Here is a 25,192-nt window from a genome sequence, read left to right on the forward strand (position 1 = left end):
ATGTTGGTTGACCACTTGTGAATGAAATTATGACTAACACGAACACGTAAGCGATGGTTTGCACAAAAGCCGCTCTGTGATTAAAAAAATATATATACTAGTTCAAAGGACTCGACAGATTACTGTTGAGTTCAAAGTTTAATAAAATATTCAAGCAATTTTCTAGGTTTATGGTTCTAATCATTTTTCTTGTTTCCTAGAGTTTAGCATTGGGCAAAACTTACCTCTAGTAAAATCTTCACAATTTTGCAAATATCCTTTGTAGAATTTTATTCTTTTGGAAAAATTTCATATTTTTATGAGAAATGTATTTACAATTAGGTTTTAAATATATTATTATTTATATTTATATCGATTTTGGAGGAGTGCTATTTGTAAGATGCGGTAATAAGTTGCTATTGAGGTTCGATTCACCATGGATTTGGCGAGAGTTTTATATGCATGTGAGACCCTAAATGCTTTAAATTGTTTATACTTTATGCTATACTAGATTTATGAGCCCGTGCGTTGCACGGAGACTCATCCGTAAACATTATTGGTTTTTAAACTTATATATGAAATAACGATATTATAGGAAAAGTGTCAAAAGTAGTGTTGTGGTTGAATTAGTAAAATATGTTTTTGTAAACAACACATATTAGTAAAACTTTGATAAATTATAGTTCATACATAGATTTTAAGAGCCCGTGCGTTGCACGACAGCTATAAAAAATAGTTTCCCTAACATAATTACGTCATTGTGTAAAATACCTGATATAAAAAACAATGTGGACATCGATATTGTTAATAATGAATCAGACTATTGGTAGCAAATAATCCATTAAGATCCATATATAGTGGATAGCCACTTTCTAATTGTAGTCGAAACTGCCTGGATTCAGTCTATTTAATCAATCTAAAATTGAACACTCATATAAGGAAACGACGAATAAGCAACAAACCACAAATAATTGGATAACAAAAAAATTGGTACCTTCATTTAGCATCTGAGACGGGTACGATTTAAGCATACAATAGAAGATTGGTTAGGGTCACTCGCAACAATTCATACTCAGTATTGTCAAGATACATTCTTTAGCACCGAAGTTGAAGATACATTCTTAATAAATACATAATACAATAACCAAATGATGTATTAAGATTTGCAGCTCCAAGTCATTTGTTTCCATTTCAATTGTTTAAAGTCCAATACAATAAATTCAGCATAAAGTTGAGTACATTACCAGTGTGTTGACCTGCAGCAACATGAAGAGATGTTTAGTAAGTAAATAATATGTTGGCTTTTAAAATCACTACGATTAAAAAATGTTGGCTTTTAACATAAAGTTCAATTATTGGAATAAACTTCATAAAAATCACTACTATTAAAAAATGTTGGCTTTTAAAATCCATATTAGTTAGTTAACACTTTGACGTATAGTAAAACTGTAAAGTTGACACTTTGACCTCTAGTAACATTGTAATACCACACGAGTAGTGGTCACATTATATTAAAAAATCTATAACGGGTCAAGATTACCACCTCTAATTTTGACCGTGTCCAAGACAACTTAATAACAAGATTAATTGAGTATTATAAATTGGTTAAACAACACGGGTCAAACATGTCAATCGGGTAAAATTAAATGCAACTGGCCATAGTTAAATTTTAGCATGCATAACCTTTTAGAGCCTACTAAATCAATTTATACATGGATCTGGACAGCCTTTGGACAGCCTTTTGGACAGCTTGGTTAATAGTTATACATGTAATAACTAATGTTTTTGTGAATAATAAGTAACAAATATGGTTATGTTTGGTCAATAGTGAGACACGTAACAAATAAGGAATATACTAAAAGATGACAACTTTATCAAATGGGTTGAAAAGGTTAGATGGGTCGTGGATCTAAAGTAATATAACGTCCTGTAATGATAAACGTTCTAAATCATTCTCTTAAAAAAATTTCACACTCAGACAAACCTTATATTAGTTTATGTAATTGTATTTGATAGTTTATAATTTTAATTTACACATGTATTCATAATACCTAATTTTTAGTACATGTTAACCTTCATGTAGTTAAGAAATACCATATATCTATCAGTGAGCAAAACCTATCATTCGATTAAAAAACTTCATGAGATTTCAAAGCAATTTGAACAAATAATATGATTAGTCAAACATACAACTAATGAAGTACATACCTAATAAAAGGAATCTGTAAACGGTCCAAAAGGCTGTCCAAATGCTTTTAGAGCCTGAAGAGTGAACACTTTCTAATTCGCGCAGCTAATACAGACAGTTTTGTTTATTCCATCCAGTTTTTCTCAATATCAACTTGAAACCGATTTACAGTTTTTCTAAATTAAATATATACTAACTACGTATGAATGAGACTAATTAGAAAATAGCAAATGGCAGAAAGTATACGTTTTTAATTGCATGAATCCTTTATAGTAACGAATTTATGGAAAAAAACATATTAGTATTGAAAGTAGAGTTATTGTAATTATGCTTAAATACAAATTACAGAAAAATTCAAAAAGATATCACACAAAGGCGTTTGACTCGACCATTTTTACTTGTATCAAAAAACGAGTGAATTGACAGGAGCCTAATGTGACTGACTACCCATGTTTCCAGCTCTACCCAGGATGCATTGAACTGTAATGTTTAGTAAAACTTACTTGGGTCAGCTAAAGAGTCACCTATTATCATAAGTCTAATAGTTAATACTCCGTACAATATTTGTAATCATATCTAAAGATTCACCTATTATCATAAGAAGTCTAAAAATTACACAAAAGAACTATTGCTAGTCAGTTTTACCCGCCCAACCTGATAGTCTGATACGTTTCAACATAACCCAATTGACATGTTACCCCACCCACCAATAAAGTAACCTGTAACGCAAAATTGAGTAGATTTTTGAAGTTGATAGGCTCTTTTTTCATAACATCTGAATTCCTGGATTCAGCTTTATCGACGACTTTCTAGCCTTTTCTACCACATGTTTTTAATTTAGTAGCATTGCCTAAAAAGGTTGGATGAAAGATTAGAGTGAGCAATCAAAAACAAAGGCATAATAATACTATGAGATCAAAAGTACAGGGTATCACTGAGTTGAAATTTAAGATTGGAGAGCAATGAAATAACATAGTAAGTTGACAACTCCAACAGACATAGAAGGAAAGTTAGAGCACAAGGTTAGATTTAATATGTTGTAAAGCACAAAATGTATTAATATAACAATAATGTACCTGAACCACAAATTATTTGAGAAAAGTTCTTGGAATCTACACATTTAATCTGGATCGTAAAGTTTAAACTTTTATGTTCTTGGAATTTCGCATGGCAGTGTATATGAATTGCATTTGATTGAACGGCATTTGATTGAACGACATTTGATTCGAAACCCGGAACATTTCTCAAACGATATCCATCGCTTCCCCTTTCTATTATTCCATGTTTTGGTATGCTTAAGGAAAACCTAAAACATGATTTTAAGGAGAGGCAGTATGTTAGCAATCTTTCATGTCCGGTAAACCTAAATTCACATACTAAGTTGCTGACTTTTACACAATTCAAATTGCAGTAGCATGAGTTTATTAAAAACCCATTCATAAAAAAATCAAAATTGGGTAAATCAACAAAGTGATCGATTAGTTCATTCTTCATTGTTAGTAACAAAATTTAGTAAAATTCAAATTCGTGGTCGATATCAACAAACCTTATTACAAATCATGAGAACTGAGGCAATAGCACCACACCCATTGAAACATAATTTGGTAATTTTTCGTATTCAGGCGTTTCATCAAACAGGTGGTGTTCAACAAACAAATACTAAATTTAAAACCTAACCTCATATTGATCTGTGTATTTGCAACAATAAAACCTGATTTTTATCCGTTCAATTAAAAAAAGAAAAAAATAAATTAAATCAAAGGAACTCACCTTAATCAAGAGAAGAACGCTAAATGACTGTCCGTTCCATTACCGAACCCTATAATTATTTATCCGTTCATCATCATGCCGCTGCCACCCAGATTCGATTCCATATCTCTTATTCGTCTCTTAATCGATTGAGGATACGATGATGATGATGATGACGATGATGATGATGATGATAATGATGATGATGATGATGATGATGATGATGATGAAGAGGCGTAGGAGAAGAGAGAATCTGGATTTGTGCAGCGGTTTTTGTGTTTATGCCAGCGTGTATATTAGATAGGTTAATTAGGGTTAATTAGAATTAACTGTAGGATTAACACATCAGCAAAAGAAATTAAAGGGTGTTTATGGATTGACACGTCAGATTTAATTTCACGATTTATAGTATGTAATAGATAGATAATAGATAATAGATAATAGATAGATAGATAGATAGATAGAAGATAGATAGATATTTTGTACATTGTTAGTTATGATAGGGAGTGTTTAGTTATATGATTTTATGAGTCAGTTATAGGACATGAGTGTTGATTCGGCGTTAACGAGACACTTGAGAGAATGATTAGTGTTAACCACGATAGAAAGTGGCCTAATGGTGTGTTTAATCGTGGCAGGTGAGTAGTTTTCCCTCTAAACTCTACGGGCTTTATAAGACCTGGCCCATCTCGGCCCAATCAGTCAGATTTTGGAGAAATTGCTTTGCATTTCTTTATGATTTTACAGTCCTCAACTTTTATCTTGTCCCGTATAATTAAAACCTTCAAAGTAATCATAACTTTTCAGATCCTAGGTAACTTACATCGTCTTGAAAACAATCACGTTAATTGTATTTTAAAAACTGTACATACAGGCATACAGAACACAAATTATGCATAATACGGCACAATCGTGGTTCAGTGAGGTACGATTTAATTCATTGTTCATATAGCTGCCTTTAAAAAGGGTGAACACACTTATGTAAAAGTCCATTGCAATGTGTGTATGTACTTGAAAAGCAAGGGGATTGATATATGGTCTGCAAGTCTTCTCATTCTTTATTTGCTAGATAATAAAAGATTTTGAGACCTTCATTTTGACTAATAGTTGGATGCAATTTCATTTTTTTTTTTTTTAAATAGTTGGATGCAAGTGCCTAGTTATCTTTGTAGGAAATATATTACAATTAAAAGTGTTTATCGAAGTACATTTGCATATCACAAGATCACAAAATAAACTGAAAAGTATAAAGTTAAAAAAATCGAAATGATTGATATTCAAAATATGCTGATTAACGCCTTAGTTTGATCTTCTGGTGTTCCTGATAGGCCTTACCCATGTGTCCTCCCTCATCCCGAATCGATCAATGAGCCAATCGCTGTACCTTGCGTATCGAGAGTTCCATAAAACCAGGCCGACCACAAAACCGCTTACAACACCTGATAATATGACCATCCAATCAAGTATAGTATTCGGAAGGAGAGACCGATCGGATGCATACTCAATAGTGTTGCTCGTTGTTGGTGCGTTTGAACTTCCACATTCCTTGGATAATGGTTCTCCACATAATCCGGGATTACTCATGTAAGAACTGTTCTGAAATGTGAAGAATTGTTTACCTTGAGGAATGGGCCCCTCAAGATTGTTAAATGACACATTCAAAAGGGCTAGGAACCCAAGTTGCAACAGTTCTTGAGGAATCTCTCCCGTTAGACCGTTTTGGGAGAGATCTAATGATTCTAGATTCGCTAGATTCCCTAAAGATGGCAAGATAGGACCTGAAAGATGGTTGTTCGAAAGATTAAGAGATTGAAGCCCTTGAAGATCTTGAAGCGCTAATGGAATCGGTCCATCGAAATTGTTACTTGAAAGATCAATGGCTACGAATACACTCAAGATTTTTTGGTACTCTGTCTTGACACCTTTGTTAGTTAATGTCATTGAATATTCGTAAGTGGCCGAAAGACCATCTATCGCCACTCCTAAATTAATAAAACTCGAACTTCCAACATAAACCGATTTCATTGCTTGCCAACTCTCGATGTAGCTCAGGGGCAAATGACCACTGAAACCATTATTTGAGAGGTCAATGATCCGCAACTTTGAGAACAATAAATTATCGGCTGATGAACCTTGAATTGCACCATGTAATTTGTTGGACCCCAAAATTAGAACTTGTAGGTTTGCAAGAGGTCCAAGCCAATAAGGAAAAACGTCATCGAACAAGTTATCTCCAAGAGAAAGAACCTCTAACCTGGTACAATTTGTTAACGATCTTGGTAACGGTCCCGTAAACTGATTTTCGCTCAACTCGATCCTATTCAACAGACAGCCATCTGTGAATTCATTCATCATTGTGCCATTAAAGTTATTTCCTTTGAGGTTCAACGCGAATAACGAATTACTTAAGCTGCCTAAACATGATGGAAGAGTTCCATTCATGTTATTAAATGACAAATCTAGCAATTGAAGAGATCTCGCTTCACATATCGAAGATGGTATTTCTCCTGATAAGTTATTATAGTTTAGATAGTAATAAACTAAGGTTGGTGGTGGAACTGGAAGTTGTCCTTGTAGCTGATTATACATGATACCGAATACACCCAAATTGACCCACGGGAGATATACAGGATGTTGTTCGAAACCAGTGATTAAATTTAACGAAAGGTCGAGAATCTGCAGTGTTTCAAGACTGTTGTTCCAAAACCATACTGGTACTAGGCCTTCAATTTGATTTTGTTTAAAAATTAAGACCTCCATGTTGTTTTGTAAGCCTAAAAAGGTGGGAAATTCATTCAAGTTGCAATATGAAAGTCCTAGATTTTTCAAAGCCGGTAGGACGACACTAGTGTAGTTATTTGCATCAACGAAAGATATATTGTTATAATCAAGATAAAAACTTTCAAGTTTCTTGAGTCCTGCAAATGTATCAAAGTCTACCCTGCCTTCAAACATGTTATAACCTAAGTGGAAATATGTTAGGTTTTCGAAATTGGAAAATGCACGGGAAATTGACCCTTCCAAATGATTATCGTGAAAGCTTATCACACTTAGTTGCGTGAGGTTCATAAACGAATATGGGATGCGGCCGTATATAGAATTAGCTGCCATTTTGATGGCGTTAAGTTTTGTTAGGTTCGCAAAAGAAGGTGGAATTTCAGATGATATGTTAACAGCTTGCAGTGAAAGTGTTCTAAGCGCGGGAAGCTTTACAATCCAATCGGGCATGCTTCCTTGATCGAAAGTGATACTAGTAAAATCTAAAGTAACGAGCTTCGTTAGACTAACTAACGAAGGGATGGCACCTGTGAACGCATTGTTGCGGAGAATCAAATAATTAAGTTGTGTCAAGTTAGAGATTGTAACTGGAACGGGCCCCCAGAAATGGCAACTGCGAAGGTCCAAGTTGACCAGATTGGTTAGCTTGGTCAGAGATTGTTCTTGAATAATCCCAGAGAAACCTGTTGTACCCAAATCCAAAGTTTCGAGTAAGGTGTTGTTATGAAAATCAGGAAAGGTGCCACTAAGGTTTTGATTGTTTCTCAATGCAAGATATTTCAGATTTGGCAAGTGAAATATTGATGATGGGAATTCATCTTGAAGCTGACATTCGGTAAGATTAATTGACGTCAAGGAAGAAAAATTGGCTAAGAAACGGGGTACAAAAGAATTGATTTTAACCCCCGAGAGATGGAGTACTTCAAGCGCAGTCATGTTTCGCAACAAACGGTCAAGGCTTGGACTTTGAAGAGGATTTAAAGAGAGATCTAACCAAGACAGTTGGGTTAAATATGAAATCTCACTTGGGATTTGGCCACTGAAACTTGAATTAGACAGATCAAGGGTCCTTAATTTGTTTAGATGAGCAATTTCAGTTGGAATTCGAGAGTTTGAAAAATCGTTCATGGAGAGGTTAAGCTTTTGAAGATATGCAAGGTTGAAAATGGTACTATTTGAGCTTATAGGTCCTTGGAGAGAGCTTTTGCTTAAGTCAAGCTCGATTACATGACGTGCATTATTTTTGGTACATACGACACCATTCCACAAACAACAATCAGAACCATTATCTGATCTATTGTTTGTGATTAGCCTCCAAGAGTTGAAAAAGTTGGAATCTTGATGAAGAATGCTTTGTTTAAATTGGAATAAAGCGGAGCATTCATCATCATGGCTTAGTAACGATTTAGTGCACGTGAGGATGGCTAATATGTTTGTAAAGCAAAAAAGTATTTGGGTGAAGCCGAATTGATTGAAGTAATTAGGAGCCATATGAAGAGAATATATGGTAAAAGATTTACTTTGGTATTATTTTAGTGCATGTGAAATGTTGTTTATATAGAAGATGATATGTATGATTAAAACTGAAGGATATTGAATTTCAGGTGTTATCTGGTATCTGCAAAATCAAGAAGAATCTAAGGTCTGACCATGGTGATGGACCAATTTACATGATGTATCAAATCTTCATATTTCACATTTGACTAGATATTGATTGCCATTTTAGTTAAACCATAATTAATACTCTCTCCGTTCAAAATTAAAAGTCTTTTTTTTTTTTTTTACTTTTCAAAGTCTTTATTTTTCAACTTTACTTTGATTGTCATTTTTGTTAAACCATAATTAAACCATGACTATTAATTTAGAACAAGGGATTAATTAATTTTGACAATGTACTCATTACCATTCTGTGTTGGCGTGTTGCCCAAGAAAAGACAAACATTAATAAGAACAAAATTTAAGAGTTAGTTAAACACGTTACATCTTTGTTAATATTATAAATCATGATTTTTTTTTTTTCGAAAGACAAACATTTTATTAGCACGAGAAATATTATAAATCATGATTTGATCCTTAGTTTGGTTGATTAACTTAATAGAAAGGTGTTGTTCAATGACCTAGTTTGGGTTGATTAACTTAATAAAAAGGTGTTGTTCAATGGTTTACTTCTGTATCATAGGTATCTTGTACTATATATTACATTCATACAAATCTTCCTGATTCAATAAAGCATATCTTTTCAATAAATAATAGATATTTAGTCAATGAGGAATAATAATGACATGTTGGTTGACTTGCTTGTGAATGAAACTATGACTAACACCGTTACGAAAGCGATGGTCTGCATAAAAGCCGGCCTGCGAAGAAGAAAGATGAGTTCAAAGTACTGGACAGATAACTGTTGAGTTCAAAGTTTAGTAAAATATTAAGTACTACCAAGCAAATTCTTTTTGCTTGGTTCTTGTTCTAATCTTTTTGTTCTTGTTTCCTAGACTTTTAAATAAAATAATACTTACCTTTGCACAATGATTGCCAAATTGTTTCTGTACTACGAATCTAGAGGAAGCTTCTAATTGCAACAATTTTAAATGAAGTAACACTTGTCTAAAAGAGTGGGTATATATCTACAAAGGTGGTTAATTTGTAGATTAATGATAACCATTCACTCACTCACTGCCCTTAACCAACTCAATATACAAAATGTCCATGCTTGAATTTAGTTCTTAAATCTTAAGCGTACTTGTTTTTTTGTGAAATTTTGTCCAACCAGTTGGATGGATCATATGAATAAATATATAATGCTTTCAAGTTTCAATTAATAAAAGTCGAAAGAGATATTAGAAGGAATATGAAGTCTTAGCTTACTTAATCTTTCTACTAATTCTCGTACAACAATTAATTATTTTTATTTTTATTTTATTTGTCAAAAAAACGAATACTCATATAGAAACGAGGACGTTTTTCAAAAGAAAACGCTTTCAACAGAGAATACAAAAGGACTGCAGGAAAATAGGAAGGCTCGCGCGCCTAAAAAGCAACCAACTAATTTGTTGATCCCAGGCCCACGTACTTGAAATAATATGCAATGGTTCGAATCTTGGGAGGGAGGGTGAATTGATTGAAGAAAGGAGCCATATATGAAGAGAATATATGAAAAAGAAGATTCGCTTGATTTGATCTTAGTGGATGTGAAATGTTGTTAACGAAATTGAGCATCAACGAAGCTTTTCGAGGTAATCTAAACCACACATTATCTACAATTGGTTCGAGTATTTGGCAAACTTTGGAGTGGACTTGTGAGTATTTAATGTGGAAGAACCGAAACAACAAAGTTTTCGAGAATAGATGTTGGACGGAGCGAACGGCTCTAATAGAGATACAATTGAAATCGTTCGAATGGATCTTCACTCGAGTTAAAAATACGAAGATAGAATGGCTTGATTGGATATCCAATCCTCTAATTTATTGTATCTAATTAGTTGTTATATTGTTGCGTTCTTTGCAACTATTTAGTTTCGATGGAGTTCCAGGTTGTTTTGCTGGGACTTTCATGTATTCCTTCATGTACTTCCTGGGCTAGGCGTTGCTTAGTCTTTCGAGTTTAATATTATTGCTTTTCGAAAAAAAATGAAGGATATTTAAGTTCAGGTGTTATTTGGTGCCCGCTAAAAGTGATGGTCCAATTTACATTATCTATCTTAATATATATATATATATATATATATATATATATATATATATATATATATATATATATATATATATATATATATACACACACACACACACACACACGTATATATATAATACATATATATACGTATATATATATACATATATATACACGTATATATACATAGCCAAAAGTTCAATTAAGAACCCCAAAAAGATACAGAACCGTGAGAACCTCAATAGATGAGGGTAAATCAGTAATTTACAGGCTAAATTAGGTTTTCCGTTTTTGAATTTCATTTTTTTGCCTGATAAACAGCGACGGTTACTCCACAATCTAGCATAGCAGTTATTTTGGCCATGGTTTACGCTATCTCTTTCCCCCTCACTAGAATGAGTCATTCGATCAAGGGAGAGAACACAAGCCGGTTACTCCACAATTACGTTTTTAATTTGCCTTTCAAAAAAAAAATTACGTTTTTAATTTACGATGTCTGTGCCAATCGATCAAGGGAGAGAACCGAATGAATTCAATTTACCGAACCATCGCAATTCAGACGATGCAGGGTGTTCTAATGTTCATCATTTGGAAGATGTTAATATCAATCAAGAACATTCCACCCCTAATCGAAATCAAGGTATTTAGTATTTTAGAATTCTTAAAATTATCGAGTGAATTTTTCATCAATGTTAATAAATTATCCATTGAATTTGTCGTCAATGCTTCATCTGATATGTTTACTAGTGTTTATATTGATACCATTTTGAAAAAATTGTTACATAATTGATGCATTTGTGGTTTTACATACTTTATGTAAACATTATGTTTCTGTGGTTTTACACAATTCACTATCTGATATGTTTATTAGTGTTGTACATAAATACATAGATTGTGGTTTTACATTATTTATATATACATTTTTACATAATAGTTGCACACTAATTGTTTCGTTAGTTAACATCAGAACATGTATGTTAACAAATACATGTTTGAATAGATGTTAAAATTAACATTTTTTCAATAAATGAATGATTAATAAGTTATCATTGGTACATATTTTGTGATCACAGATACCTTATTGAATTGTTATATTTTTTCTCAATAGGTTCATCCGGTTCAAGTGTTCCATTCTTCACCCCTAATGGAACCAGATACTTCATACCAGAGGTTCCGTCAATACACAAGCCGGTTGTAGGCACCGTGTTTAATTCACTCGAGGAAGCCTTAGTTATGTATGAAAGTTATGCTGAAAAAGCTGGTTTCACCTTAAGAAAATCAACGGCTAAACATAAACTAAATGGAGAATTAACACACAGGCTGTTTGTGTGCAACAGAGAAGGTAAACCGAGGCTTCAAACACAAGCTGATTCATTGAAACGTGGCCCGGTGATGGAGAAATCTCAAGAGCAGCCCGTGTGTAATGAAGAACCAAATAACGAACCTGAGAAAAAGAAGCCTGTACGTCAAAGACGAAACTCAAACTTCAAAGTTACAGACTGTTATGCTAGAATAAAACTGAGGCTGATTCAAGGAACGGAAAAATGTTTTTTATATGGTTTTTTGGAGGAGCACAATCACGTACTTGATCAAGTCGAAGATAGACATCTAGCAAGAGCACGAAGACAGCTAGAGTATGAAGACAGACGTTTTATACAATTGGTCGGTACGAACAATATCGGACCTGTTAGGGCACACCGGTTACGTGCATGTCTTAATGGCGGATATGATCAAGTTAGGGGAACTGTGGTTGATTATAAGAATCATAAGAGAGATGTGAACGTTTGTATTGGTGAGAGAGATGCACAAATGTTGATCAATAAGTTCGCCAACAGGAAGTTAAACAATCCTGAGTTATGTTTTGAATACAAAACTGAACAAAATGAGCTTGTTGCGTTTTTCTGGGCTGATGAGACCTCACGTTGTAATTATCAGTTGTTTGGCGATGTACTTGCATTTGACGCAACCTACCGAACTAACAGGTGAAAACTTCATTTTTATGTGTAGTGTATCGTATGTTATGGTTTGATTAGTGCATCTATGTTGAATTGTTTTACTGTGTATTTATTAACTAATTATGTTGAGTTCAAACATTTTAATCTTCAAATCAACATACATTCTATCTACTAGTTAACAATAAAAAAGATACAAGTTAAAAAAACAAAAATTGAATTAAAAAAATAAATAAAAAAATAAAATAAAAACATGCTAGATAACATCAGACTTGGTGTCATACTTGTATCATATTTTATTGTTTATATTTTTGGGCTTTTATACAATACTTTTTAGAACTATACTTGTACATTATATATAACTATTTAACTCTATATTTTCAGGTACAGCATGGTGTTCGTTCCTTTTACTGGTGTGGATCACCACAACAAGTGTGTAACGTTTGGTGGTGGTCTGCTTAAGTACGAAACTATTGAGAGTTATCAGTGGCTTCTTAATGCATTTATGAAAGCGAATCCGAATCAACCCCAACTTGTTCTTACGGACCAGGACGCGGCAATGAAAGAAGCTGTAAAAAAGGTTTTTACTGAGTCTACACATAGACTTTGCATGTGGCATGTAATGAGGAAATTACCTTTTAAGGTAATGTATATAAAACATTTTTTTTTTATTAACTAGTTTTTGGTGTTCGTTATTATCTAATCTTGTCTTTTACTTATTACATCTACATATCTAATATCCTCAAGGTATGCGGGGAGCTCTTAAAGAACACAGATCTTAGGAGACGGATACACAAACTAGTTTGGGATGTTCTACTCACAGTCGAAAAATTTGAGGCCAGGTGGCAGTTGTTGATTAGAGATTTTAATCTCGAAGCTAACACATGGCTTTCTGACATGTTTAAGATTCGTGATAGATGGGTTCCTGGGTTTTTTTTCTCACGTGCCAATGTGCTGTTTGATGAAAACAACATCGAGGGCAGAAAGTTCAAACTCATTCTTCCATATATTTACAGATCCAGCGCACACACTCGTTCAGTTTATGGTGTGCTTTGAGTCGGCAATGGAAAAACAGAGACATACTCACCAGGTACTAGTGTTATAAATTTGTTCGATTAACTTAGTAGTGATTTTGTCGACACACTATCAAATGTTTACTATATTCAATGGGGTTAATACATTGGTAACGTGAACATTATCAACTTCACTAGTATAACATGTTAACTGTAACAGATGCATGCCATTAGTAACGTGTACCAATGTTAACGGTACACGTTAACTAACATGTTAAGTTAGCACATGTGTTTGTTAACAAACATGTTTTGATGTTAACTTTATCATCAATTAGTGTACAACTGTTATGTATCTACATTAACTTACATTTGTATGTGTTAACACCCATGTACTAATTGTAACCTTTGATATCCTATTCTATTGTTAACACAATTACTATTGTTATAACACCATGTACAAGTACTGATGTAAACACCTTCACTATACAGGAACTTGATTATCAAACGAAGACAACAACCCCACGTATGCTTACTGAATTAAAAATTGAGGAGCACGCTGCTAGTGTCTACACGTTAACCATTTTTAATAAGGTACAGAAAGAAATATACAGAGGTTTATATTTTTGTTTCCACAAGGTTGTTTCGACTGATGATGTTTCGGAAGTATATGCGATTGAAGATGTTAATCAGAGAACAAAAGTCATTTCTCGGCATCAGGTAATATAGAAGTTGGACCATGTTGAATTCAAAATCAAAATACAAATAACAGAATAAACAACTTATATTTCAATAGTATATATGTATGCTTTTTGTCTTTTTTTTTTTTTTTGTATTTTATCATTTATTTTCTACTACCTAACAGGTTGTGCATAACAAAGATGGTAGCATTGTCTGTAGCTGCAACCACTTTGGCCGTCATGGATGGTTGTGTCGTCACATTTTTCATGTCCTTAACAACAACAAAATTGAAGAAATCCCAGAACCTTATATCAAGCAGCGATGGAGACGGGACGTACTACCTTCGAATTTGTTGGATAAGATACATAGATATGGGATGGAAACCGATGAAACCTCAAAAATGTGCACACAAGTAATTTCAGACGTCGAAGCCATTGTCAGTCGACTAAAGAGCAATCCGGAAAAGTTAAATGACATTGCTGAATTGGTAAAGAAGATGAAGGAAGATGTCTTACTACAAACTCCTCCGCGATCAGCTGAACAAACAAAAGAAGACATGATATGCGAGATGCTTGGTGTGACCATACCTGACGAGATCCACATTACAAATCCAAAAAACGTAAAAACCAAAGGTTCTGGTTTAAGAAAACGTATGATTGGACAAGAAGAGAGGCATGTCAAGAAACGCAAACGATGTTATAGGTTGTGCAAAAAATGTGGAGAATATCAAGATACACACGATTCACGCAACTGTGAAAAGTTGAAAGAGATAGAAAAGGAAAAGATGTTGAAAAAAAAGAGGTGTAAGTGAAGGACACAATGAAATTTCTGGACATGCACGAGTGATCACGTTCGATGGTTACTATGATCACAAATAAAGTAACTAATTTGAACAGTTTAAGTACGATTTGGTATTTATTTTTTAGAACTATGTTTCGTTGTTTTTATACAGTTTCGGTTTCTTGGAACGATGTGTTGGTGTTTTATTTATAACACGTTTATAATTTCATCTTTCACTTATTACTATATTATAAATGTAAGATACCTGTGTTATGATTTTATTACAATAAATTTGTTACAAAAGCCTTGCTAAACTGTGCAGATTGTCCAAAATGGTTACTCAGATTTATGTACAGGCAAGTATGATTTAATGAAAAATCCAAATTAAACACACTAACGTATCTTATGCATTGTTCACTATGACTCACCTGATTTTTTTCGCCAACACAGTCAACTAATTACATAAAATTCAATTGTCACACGAATATAAATCATAACATGAACTATCCAACAAACAACGGTCCAAATAAAAATAAACCATGAAAACCACATCAATCAAGTACACTGAATAAAGTAACATGAGTTTCACAACCGAACTTAACATAACATTCCTAAGTTCACTACGAATAAGAAACATACCTAAATATACCAATAACAAATACCAAAATGCCTAATATCCAGAAATAAAGTTACCAATAAAACATAAACAAACCATAAGTTGTTGAAAATCTTAAAAAACTAAAAATACCAAAACATGTTATCTTCATTTGCGTCACAAATTCACGTTCATCTCTCTTTAATTTCCCCTTCCACGCGACTTCATCCTCTTGTTATTATTTCTCACGATGGTTGCATAACACCCCGCATTAAACAAAATATTATCCTTTAATAAGTTGTGATTTGATAAGAGTAACTTTATAACATACTTCTTCCTTAACGTTTTCAACACAGTTTTTTGTGAATGCCCCGCTCCTCCAAGTCCACAATTCCATCAACTTACGTCTTCACCTGCATAAGACTCCATGTGTCGCATTAAAAATATTCCACAATCGACAAAGTTATTGTAAGTTCCCCAACTCAGGTCATGGACTTCAATTTCAGCTGTTTCGATTTCTTCTTTCTTTGGATGCTTAATAGACGCAAGATACTCGACAAACAAGGTTTTTTGTTCCAGAAAAAAAAAAAAAATTAACTATAATTCGCACTTTCATACATCATGTACCTAAATAATACTAGTAATAACATTAACTTTACCGGTATACGACATTCAATCGAAATCTTTACTCAAATAAAAAACATACCAATGTGTTAGGAAAAACGTTGTATTTTTCCTCAAACGAGAGCGTTGTTATCATGTTGTCTAGTATTCCAACTCTTTCTTCTTTCAAATCAAAATACACGAGATAAAAATGGTTATCTTGTATAACAGGGAAAAACACCTACATCACAAATAATTAACTGATTATCGAATAAAAAAATAATTAATTTAACACGAGGAAAATACACAATAAGAACACTTAATAAAACATTAATCTTAAAAACAAAATAAAAAGATATCACGTTTAACATACTAAATCGACGTTTGGTAAAGCCAGACGTTCTCTGTCCCCCATCACAACTTCTTCAATATTAGCCACAAAAAGATTAAAACAATCCCTTTGTGACATCGAACCATCAATCATGCCATCTTTCTGCAAAAAAAAAAAAGATAAATAAATAAAAAAATAAAAAAAAGAAAGTTAACATTACAGCAAAAAATATCATTAACATGTTCACAAATCTGTTACAGTCATACTCACCAACATTCCACTATGAAAAAACAATCTTTTGCGTGCGCCTTTACCCCTCCTCTCTTCTTCCAGATTCAGTAAAGCAGACCAGCAATCGATAATTGGTGAAGCAACCCAATTATCTGGAAGCAAGCTGTGAAACGTGTCCAATATACTTTCAACACCCTCTCTTGTTTGAAACACAATATCCCTGTTCATTAGATAATAAAGTAAACAACAAACCATTGCATTTTTTCATCAAACACCTTAAATACGGTACTAAAAATAACATCTAACTTACGTTCTCATTCCAGGCCCGGATTGTATATATTTCAACACTTGATTTTCCTCAGTGTTAAATCCTTCGTTAACATCCACAATTCGTACATAAAAAGGTGAACACCCAGATTCTGCTACTCGTTTGGTTCTAACAGGTCTCCCATTATCTGCATTTCCTTTAGTTAGTTTTATAGCACTAACTGGTTCGACATCTAAATACTCGTCTGTTACTTGAGAAGCCACTATCTGCTTGTTATCATTCTCCATAAACTCTTGAGTAAAACCTAAACTAAAACTTGGCGGCTCAAAATCCATCGCCGCATCATTACTTGATCCTTTCTTTTTATTTTCATCTTTCTTGTGGCTGTGCATTATTTCTTCTATTGAATCCAAATTATCATGCCACCATTGGCTACAAGGAGCCAATGATGCATTCAAATTATTGTCCACTTCATCAGTCTCTGTTGAAACAATCACAGGTACATCTACACAGTTGTTGGGCATACTTGTTTGTTCATCTTCGCTATTTGACACATCTGACTTTCCGTTTTCATCAACATATCCAAATAAAGTTTTTACTTTATGCGCAAACGCATCGATAACTAGACTATCAGGGAACTTTATTCGCGATTCCCGTATGGTTTCTTCCAGAAGTAACTTTTCATTGAGAATCCGCTGATACATATTCTCCATCTTGTTTACTAACACCTGCTAATATTAGGAACTAATTGTTAATAATGCAACGAATATGAACCACATACTAGTTTAACAAACCGTGAAATATTTCGGTTCAATACATAACAAATTAACAATATTAACATTTCCTGATATGACATGCGTACTCTACGTCCCCAACTTTTAAACTGCCGTATATACCATAGTATATATTCACAAATATTACAAAGATATACTCCTAACCTGGCCCTCTTTATCTCTGATTCTGGCTGACTTTTCAGGAGTAATACGCTGTTCTTCAATTTTTTTCTTTTTCCAGAGTTCGTCAACGTCAACACCATTTCTCAGTCTCACTACACCTAACTCTCCAATATCTAGCTCTAGTTTTTCTCTCTTCTTCAGTTGTTCATAACTCCAAAAATTGATTGCCGGCCTTTTTTGCTCAACATCCATTCCTTTAACTATTGTTCCATCGACATAAATCAACTGCAATTTTAAACTCTTGTAGGTTACGCATCGCATACACAAGGTACATTATTACTTAAATTGTCATCAGATTATTAACAAATATAAACGAACCAAACATGTTAACCAATGATTTATAGTATTCCAAAGAAAAATACAAGATTAACTTACTGTTAACAACACTAGTGGACCGACAAAGTAACTTGATTCGTCGGTATTTTGCCATCCACCCTTGCACTGTTTAACAGACTCAAACAGAAAACCACACCAATCAACGTTATTGATAGACGTTTCTTCGCGAATATACTTAGAGATCATTAGATTGCATGTTCCCCTTGTAAATGATCCCCCCAACACGCTTGTGAATAACACAAGGAAATTTAACTTGAAGTTCCAATCTGCAACATCAGATTCCTTTATTTTCTTTTGTACTTCGTTCGGGCTTACGCTCCTCTTATCATACTGTTTAAACCATTCTTCCCATATTCCATCATTTACCTTACTGTAACTCAAGGATCTTAAGCTTACACCCCCGATTGGTAACCCAAACATATCGTGGACTGTTTGTTTTATTACAACTAATGATTTTCCGTTCATTTTGAAATCCAAATCATCATCATCGAATTTATCGACAGCAACGTACCCTAACTTACCAGGCAATCTGCTAATATTAAAATTGAGTAGACCCCCAAACCCCATCTCTTTAACACTTTCCTTTTGCGTTTTGTTCAAACGCTTAATTGCGGTGAACAATGGCTTCGGCGAAGATCTAGTTCTAATTAAAGGCAATGTACTTTCTGATGCATGCTTATTGCTCAAATCATCTTTTTTCTTGTTACTATTTGACTTTCCTTCAGAATACTTATTTCTTACCTGATGAACGTCGAAATCATTATCTTCTACTTCAGCCAAGTTTTTTTCCAGTTTTAGGCGACTATTCCCAGATGATCTTAATGCTGCTATTATTAGAACATTACATAAAGTTAGTCATTACCAACTACACACTAACCATATTTTTACAATAACTAAGCAATCGATACGTTCTTTCAACAAATTAACTACCAAATGATAATGTTAAATAAAAGTGAACTAATGAACAGTATATATTAACATCCTAACATATTATCTTATTATTTACGTAACCATTTTTTGCCATTATTAGCCTGTTATCATTAAGATGTTCACCAAATTAACCAACATAAATAACTGTACATCAACTAATGAACATCCTTATCTAGTTAACAACAAAACATGCTAACCTGCACACGTGAACTTTTCTTCGTTAAAATTAACAACTAATGCTACCAATTACTTAATTTTCACATAATGCACAACTTAACCAACTAGAAAGGTTCACTGAAACCACAACTACAAAAATTCTTAAAAAATTGTTATCATAGGCTGTTATTATCATGTTCTGTTAATTAAGAACTTAACAACTATAAATGTTCTCCTATCAATCAATTAAACCAGTGAACAATATGATCATATCTATAACCTTTGCCCAGGTAACCAATAGATCAACACACCAACAAACTAACAAATTAAATAAAAAAATAATTAATGCATTTACAATCTGGAAATAGGGCTTATCAAATACAGGTGAACAAAATAAAATAATATGTTAACAACTAACAGATTCTTCGAAACTTCTCACTTTTTAAATTGTTGGTTTGAATCATTAACATTTTCACCAAAAAAAAAAAAAACTTCAGTCCTAATTAACATCCAAACATGCTAACCTGCACACGTGCACCCTTGTTAATTAAAACATAATTTCCATTGTTTAAGAAACATACATGTGTTACTTTGTTACCAATTAAAAACTACAAATGAACATGTTACCAATTATAAATATAACACAATGAACATGTTAACGTTTATAAATTTTCACATAACGCACACTAAATAGACAAGTTTACTGAAACCACAACTAATACATGCTAACATTAACACGTGTACCTTTGTTCATTAAACATTAAGTATTTTGTTATCCTAATTAAATACAACACCTGATAAACACAAAAATAACATGTTAACATTAACAGATATTCACATAATGTTCATCTTAACCAACCGGACAATGTTCAAGTAATGCACACCAGAAAAAAACAGAACATGTTATCCTTTGTTTTCTTAAACATGTTCCTTTAATGAACAACTACACATCTCTAATTGTTCTCCTGTCATACATTAATGAACAAACCATATTATAACCTCTGTTAATTAAAACGCTTGATTAACATGTTAACATTAAAGCAATTTCACCAACTGAACATCATAACCTAATGATCATGTTGCAGTATCTTGTCATCTTAACATAAACTCATAACCAAACAGAAAATTCAGTAACTTTTTGGCATCAAATGTGAACATATTCAAACAAAATTTCATACATCTAATATCAAACATGTCATCATCTGAACATCTTTCCAAGAACTTATCAAAACAAGTGAATAAAAAAAAAAAATTCCATACTAGAGGTCAAAACACCAAGATTCAACCAAATTATCTTGTTAACATTTATGCACATACTACATAATACATGCGTCTGCACTAAATTGTGAACAAAGACACACTATTTGCACCATATATACTTTGAACAACTAACATACCTGTCTTCTTCGCAGCAGTATTCGACTTCTTCTTCGACGACTCCATATACTACAGCTTTGAAAAAAAAATGTTTTGCTTTCAATAATTAGTAACACGAATAACCCATTCTAATGTTACTCACTGAATATGAACATATAAAAGAAAACATACCTCGGGTTCGGACGATTACACACCAAATTTTGTTTGTTCTTGAATATTGGTGGTTCATATAAATAAAATAACAACAAATAAAATTGCAGTTATACGCATAGTTGATTAAAATTCGGGATTGTAGCTTGAATCCCTTTAGAATCGGAGATCGAATCATCGTTAATTTGTTCATCGAACCGTTGTTCCTGATTTCACTCAACTGAAGCGTCGGTTATCTTTCAAAAATTAAGTTTTCAGATCCCTATTATATTATTTTTATTCCGTAAATGCCCCTTTTAGTGTACACATATTATTAATTAATTTTTATTTATTAGTATATTATACTAGCCATAGATGTATTTAATCCAACGGTTAATAAGAGTTCCTGCAGTTCTGTATCTTTTTGAGGTTCTTAATTGAACCCTCCCCTATATACATATATACGTATATACATATATATACGTATATATATGTATTATACATATATATATACGTATATATATGTATACATATATATACGTATATATATGTATACATATATATACATATATATACATATATATACATATATATAAGTATATATACGTATATATATATACATATATATACGTATATATATATATACTAGTTAAAGACCCGCGGTTTCGCGGGTTTTATGAAATGATAATATTTTAAGATAAACTTCAACCATGATAATACATATAAACAATTAAACATTCTAAAAGTTCAAACGTGTAAAAACATAAATAAAAAAGCCTTGTTAAAAATAAAAATAAAGTACTCCATTCAAATTCGAAAATAGTAGTAATCAACGATTCATACTCCTAATAGGTTTGACCTATAAAGTTGCAAGTGGCAATAATGCAACTTTTTTTTTGTCTTTCTCAACTCTTCGGTGTAGTTTTTCACATATTCATTAACTTTATTAATCTTTTGAGGTGTCATTAATTGTGAATAATGTCATCGTTTCGTTTGTTATCTTGTGGCATTTTTTGGATCTCCGACAAAGCTTTATCATATAATTGGTCAGCCTATATATTGTTGCAAATATGTATATTATATTATTTAAAAATATTAAAAGCTTAAAATGTATCGATTGTTTTACATGATCTATAAAATTGTGCATAATACTCATCTTTTCCACTAAACTTGACATACAATTCTCAAAATTACTCATCTTTCCTACTAAACTTTACATAAAATTCTCATAATTTGACATGGTAGATTCTATCATTTCATGAAGTGATAGAATTTGATAGAGTATTTGTTAGGTTGGTTAAAAAGCAAACAATATTAGATAAACCTTTGACATGGTAGATTCTATCATTTCATGAAGTGATAGAATTTGATAGAGTATTTGTTAGGTTGGTTAAAAAGCAAACAATATTAGATAAACCACAAAGAGTTGTGATATCTTCAATAACATAAATAGACTTCATAATACGTTGCACATATCTAACCAGCAAAGGCTTGTAATAAGAAATGCTAATGAGTAAAAGTACATACGAAGCCAAAATTAAACAATTCTTTTTATCATGGATGGAAATACTAAATAGGCATATATAACTATTTCATTAACATGAGCGTCACAAGCATTGAACCATTATATAGACCCACGAATTCGCGGAAATTTTTGAGGGATGAATCACCATTGACTTGTATGAATCACTATATCTTGTATAGTATTTGTTAAGTTTATAATAAATTGATTCAGTTGCAATATTAGTGTTACTTGACTTATAATCAATGTAAGTGTTTTGAACCTTAAAACGATACATATAAAATAAAATTCGCTTGATTGCTTTCTTTGATTTATTTTTTAGATTCTTTTTCATCTTAAACTGTAATGGAGACTTGCTGGCTTCTTGAGATGATGTCTCTGATCCTGCAGATACACATACACAATGCTGAGCGTACATAAACGAATCACAACAAAGAATGTAAACAAGTCAAACCAACTCAACTCATAAATAATTATAGTAAAAATACATAATAATATACAAAATATACAGATTACAGATTTAATTAGTAAAACCAATGTACAGATTACAGATCACATATGATAATATTAGGTAATCCTAACCTAAACTCTAAACAATATAATCTAAACCATAAATTCTAAACCTTACACCCTAAAATCTAAACCCCAAACTCTTTTAAATCCTTTGATTTAAAAACTAAATCTAAACTCTAACCCTAAGCCCTAAGCCCTAAGCCCTAAATCTAAGCCCTAGAATCTAAACCCTACAGCCTTAACCTAAACCCTAAATCTAAACCCAAAATCCTAGACCTAAACTCTAAACCTTAAAATCTAAACTCTAAACCCTAAACCTAAAACCTAAACTCTAAACCCTTAACCCTAAATCTAAACCCAAAACCTAAACTCTAAACCCTACACCCCAAATCTAAACCCTAACCTAACCCCTAAAAACTCTAAACCCTAACCCCAACCCTAAACCTAAAATATAAACCCAAAACCCTACACCCTAGAATCTAAACCCTGACCTAAACCGTAAATCTAAACCCTAAAATCTAAACCCTAAAATCTAAACCCTAAACCCTAAATCTAAACCCTAAACCCTAACCTAAACGCCAAATCTAAACCATAAATGCTAAATCTAAACCTTAAACCTAAACTCAAAACCCTACACCCTGAATCTAAACCCTGAAAACTCTAAACCCTAAGCCCTAAAATATAAACCCTAAATCCTAGGAATCTAAACCCTAAACCTAAACTCTAAACAGAGTAATTTGTAAATGGCCAAAAAACTATTTTAAATTAAATTAGATATAAGGCAAGGAAATTAGCAAGATGAGTTGACAAATAGTTATTTGTAGCAATAATATGAAGTGTCTTACCTGATGCGTTTTATGACCCATATGTATGCTTTAATAATTCCCAACAAAGGTCTCCATGACCATGCAACTTGATAATGTTTCTCCTGGTTCTTTGGCATAATCGATGAATATGCGATTAAAATGAGCGATGAGATCATATCCTACCCGCAAATATCATAAAGATGTTACCTTGATATATTGACGACCTTAAATTCAAACAAGTGAGTTGTTACCTCCTATATGCATTTACAAACAAACACTCCATGTAAAAGTGTACTTTTGGATTGCATTTACAAATAGCATTTTATAAATTGTATACAAGTATTTGCTAAAAACATACCTTGAATTTTAGGACATATAGAAGAGTGCCAAAACTTCTTTATTCACAGCATCAACACTTGTTCAAATTTCAACCATTGTGGATCAAAATCCTAATCTCTTTTAAATTTCTACACTTTAAAACAATGATACACATGATGGCATCAGTAGCAAGTGATCTTACCTTGGAGGTCTGAGTGGAGCTGACACATCAAGACCCATGTAAATCCACTAAGACAATGTGCTTCTTCTCCCTCACTAACTTTAAGAATATACTGATCGGTTATGGAAGTTTAACCAAAAAATAAAATAAAAACAAACATATAGTCAGAGTTTATATAAATGTGTTGAAATGAAAACCAAATTGTTAACACAGAGAATGAAAAACATATTGATTAAATTATAAACTTAGTACATCATATTCCATTATCTTGGGTCATACCAGTTGTGACCAAACCTAATTAGCTAAACTAATACTTTGTTTTTTGACCACTCATTGAGGCCCAAAGCTAGAATCAAAAGACAAATAATTTACTTCACTTAAACTTAGGAGTACAACCATACAACGTTGCATGTGTCGTTGCTAAGTGTTGGTTGGCATTTCCCTATAACCAAATAAAGAAACATAACACAAAAATGGTATATAAAAATACAAATTCCAGTAAAGGTATAAAAATAAGAGTTTTACCTACATGCCATTGTAAAAAAAAAAATAATAATAAAAAAAAATACACTACCCAAAGAAACACCATATCAATAGCATACCTAAAAGTACAAGCACGATGTTGTTGTAAAATATAATAACAATAAAACAATATTAATGTCAATATCAAATACCCTTTACATAAAGGTGTAAGCTTGTTCTCTGAAGCAAATGAAATAAACAAATTACTACCTCCGTCAAATTTTAGAAATTAAAGCATTTCAAAAGTTTAAATGTGTAAAAATATAAATTTAAATAATCTTGTTCAAAATGAAGTTCGAATATTGATTTAATTAAATTGAATACTATAGTAAAAATTATTTCACAAGTAGGTATTAATTTTGGCCCAAAATTGTGTGAAACATAAATTTAACCAAGTTTTTTTTCCGGATAAAGGGGTAGGAAAACATCCAAGAACTAAAACTCAAAAATATGTAGAATTACAACGAATATGCGAGGAGATGTTTTTAGTAAACATCCAAACCCTCTAGAATAATGACCCAAACCTTCTAGTATAATGACCCTAGAACTATTACTTATCCAATTACATAAATTAACATTCCAACTATTATAGGTTCAAAACCTATTATAACTCAAAACATATAATATAAAT

At 32.5% G+C, this 25,192-nt stretch overlaps 3 protein-coding genes and 1 long non-coding RNA gene across 4 annotated transcripts; 2 read left to right on the forward strand and 2 right to left on the reverse strand.

The window, feature by feature from the left end:
• Positions 1-955: 955 nt before the first annotated feature.
• Positions 956-4,287, reverse strand: LOC139854882 (uncharacterized). The gene is made up of 4 exons (XR_011761382.1): positions 3,938-4,287; positions 3,244-3,473; positions 2,188-3,017; positions 956-1,235 (listed from the first exon to the last, which is right to left on the reverse strand). It is a non-coding gene; the product is annotated as an uncharacterized lncRNA (long non-coding RNA).
• Positions 4,288-5,215: 928 nt separating this feature from the next.
• On the reverse strand, positions 5,216-8,185 carry LOC139853461 (receptor-like protein 6). The gene is made up of 2 exons (XM_071842855.1): positions 5,920-8,185; positions 5,216-5,733 (listed from the first exon to the last, which is right to left on the reverse strand). Exons 1-2 carry the CDS (start codon positions 8,183-8,185, stop codon positions 5,216-5,218), a joined length of 2,784 nt encoding a protein of 927 aa, XP_071698956.1.
• A 2,671-nt stretch (positions 8,186-10,856) lies between these two features.
• On the forward strand, positions 10,857-13,278 carry LOC139853462 (protein FAR1-RELATED SEQUENCE 5-like). Its single transcript, XM_071842856.1, has 5 exons — positions 10,857-11,004; positions 11,473-12,346; positions 12,701-12,959; positions 13,064-13,192; positions 13,234-13,278. Exons 1-5 carry the CDS (start codon positions 10,857-10,859, stop codon positions 13,276-13,278), a joined length of 1,455 nt encoding a protein of 484 aa, XP_071698957.1.
• A 1,105-nt stretch (positions 13,279-14,383) lies between these two features.
• Positions 14,384-14,818, forward strand: LOC139853463 (uncharacterized). Its single transcript, XM_071842857.1, has one exon. The coding sequence runs from the start codon at positions 14,384-14,386 to the stop codon at positions 14,816-14,818; it is 435 nt and encodes a 144-aa protein (XP_071698958.1).
• Positions 14,819-25,192: the final 10,374 nt, after the last annotated feature.

The sequence above is a fragment of the Rutidosis leptorrhynchoides genome, chromosome 6 (assembly GCF_046630445.1).
Source record: "Rutidosis leptorrhynchoides isolate AG116_Rl617_1_P2 chromosome 6, CSIRO_AGI_Rlap_v1, whole genome shotgun sequence".
In the NCBI taxonomy this organism is placed as follows: Eukaryota; Viridiplantae; Streptophyta; class Magnoliopsida; order Asterales; family Asteraceae; genus Rutidosis; species Rutidosis leptorrhynchoides.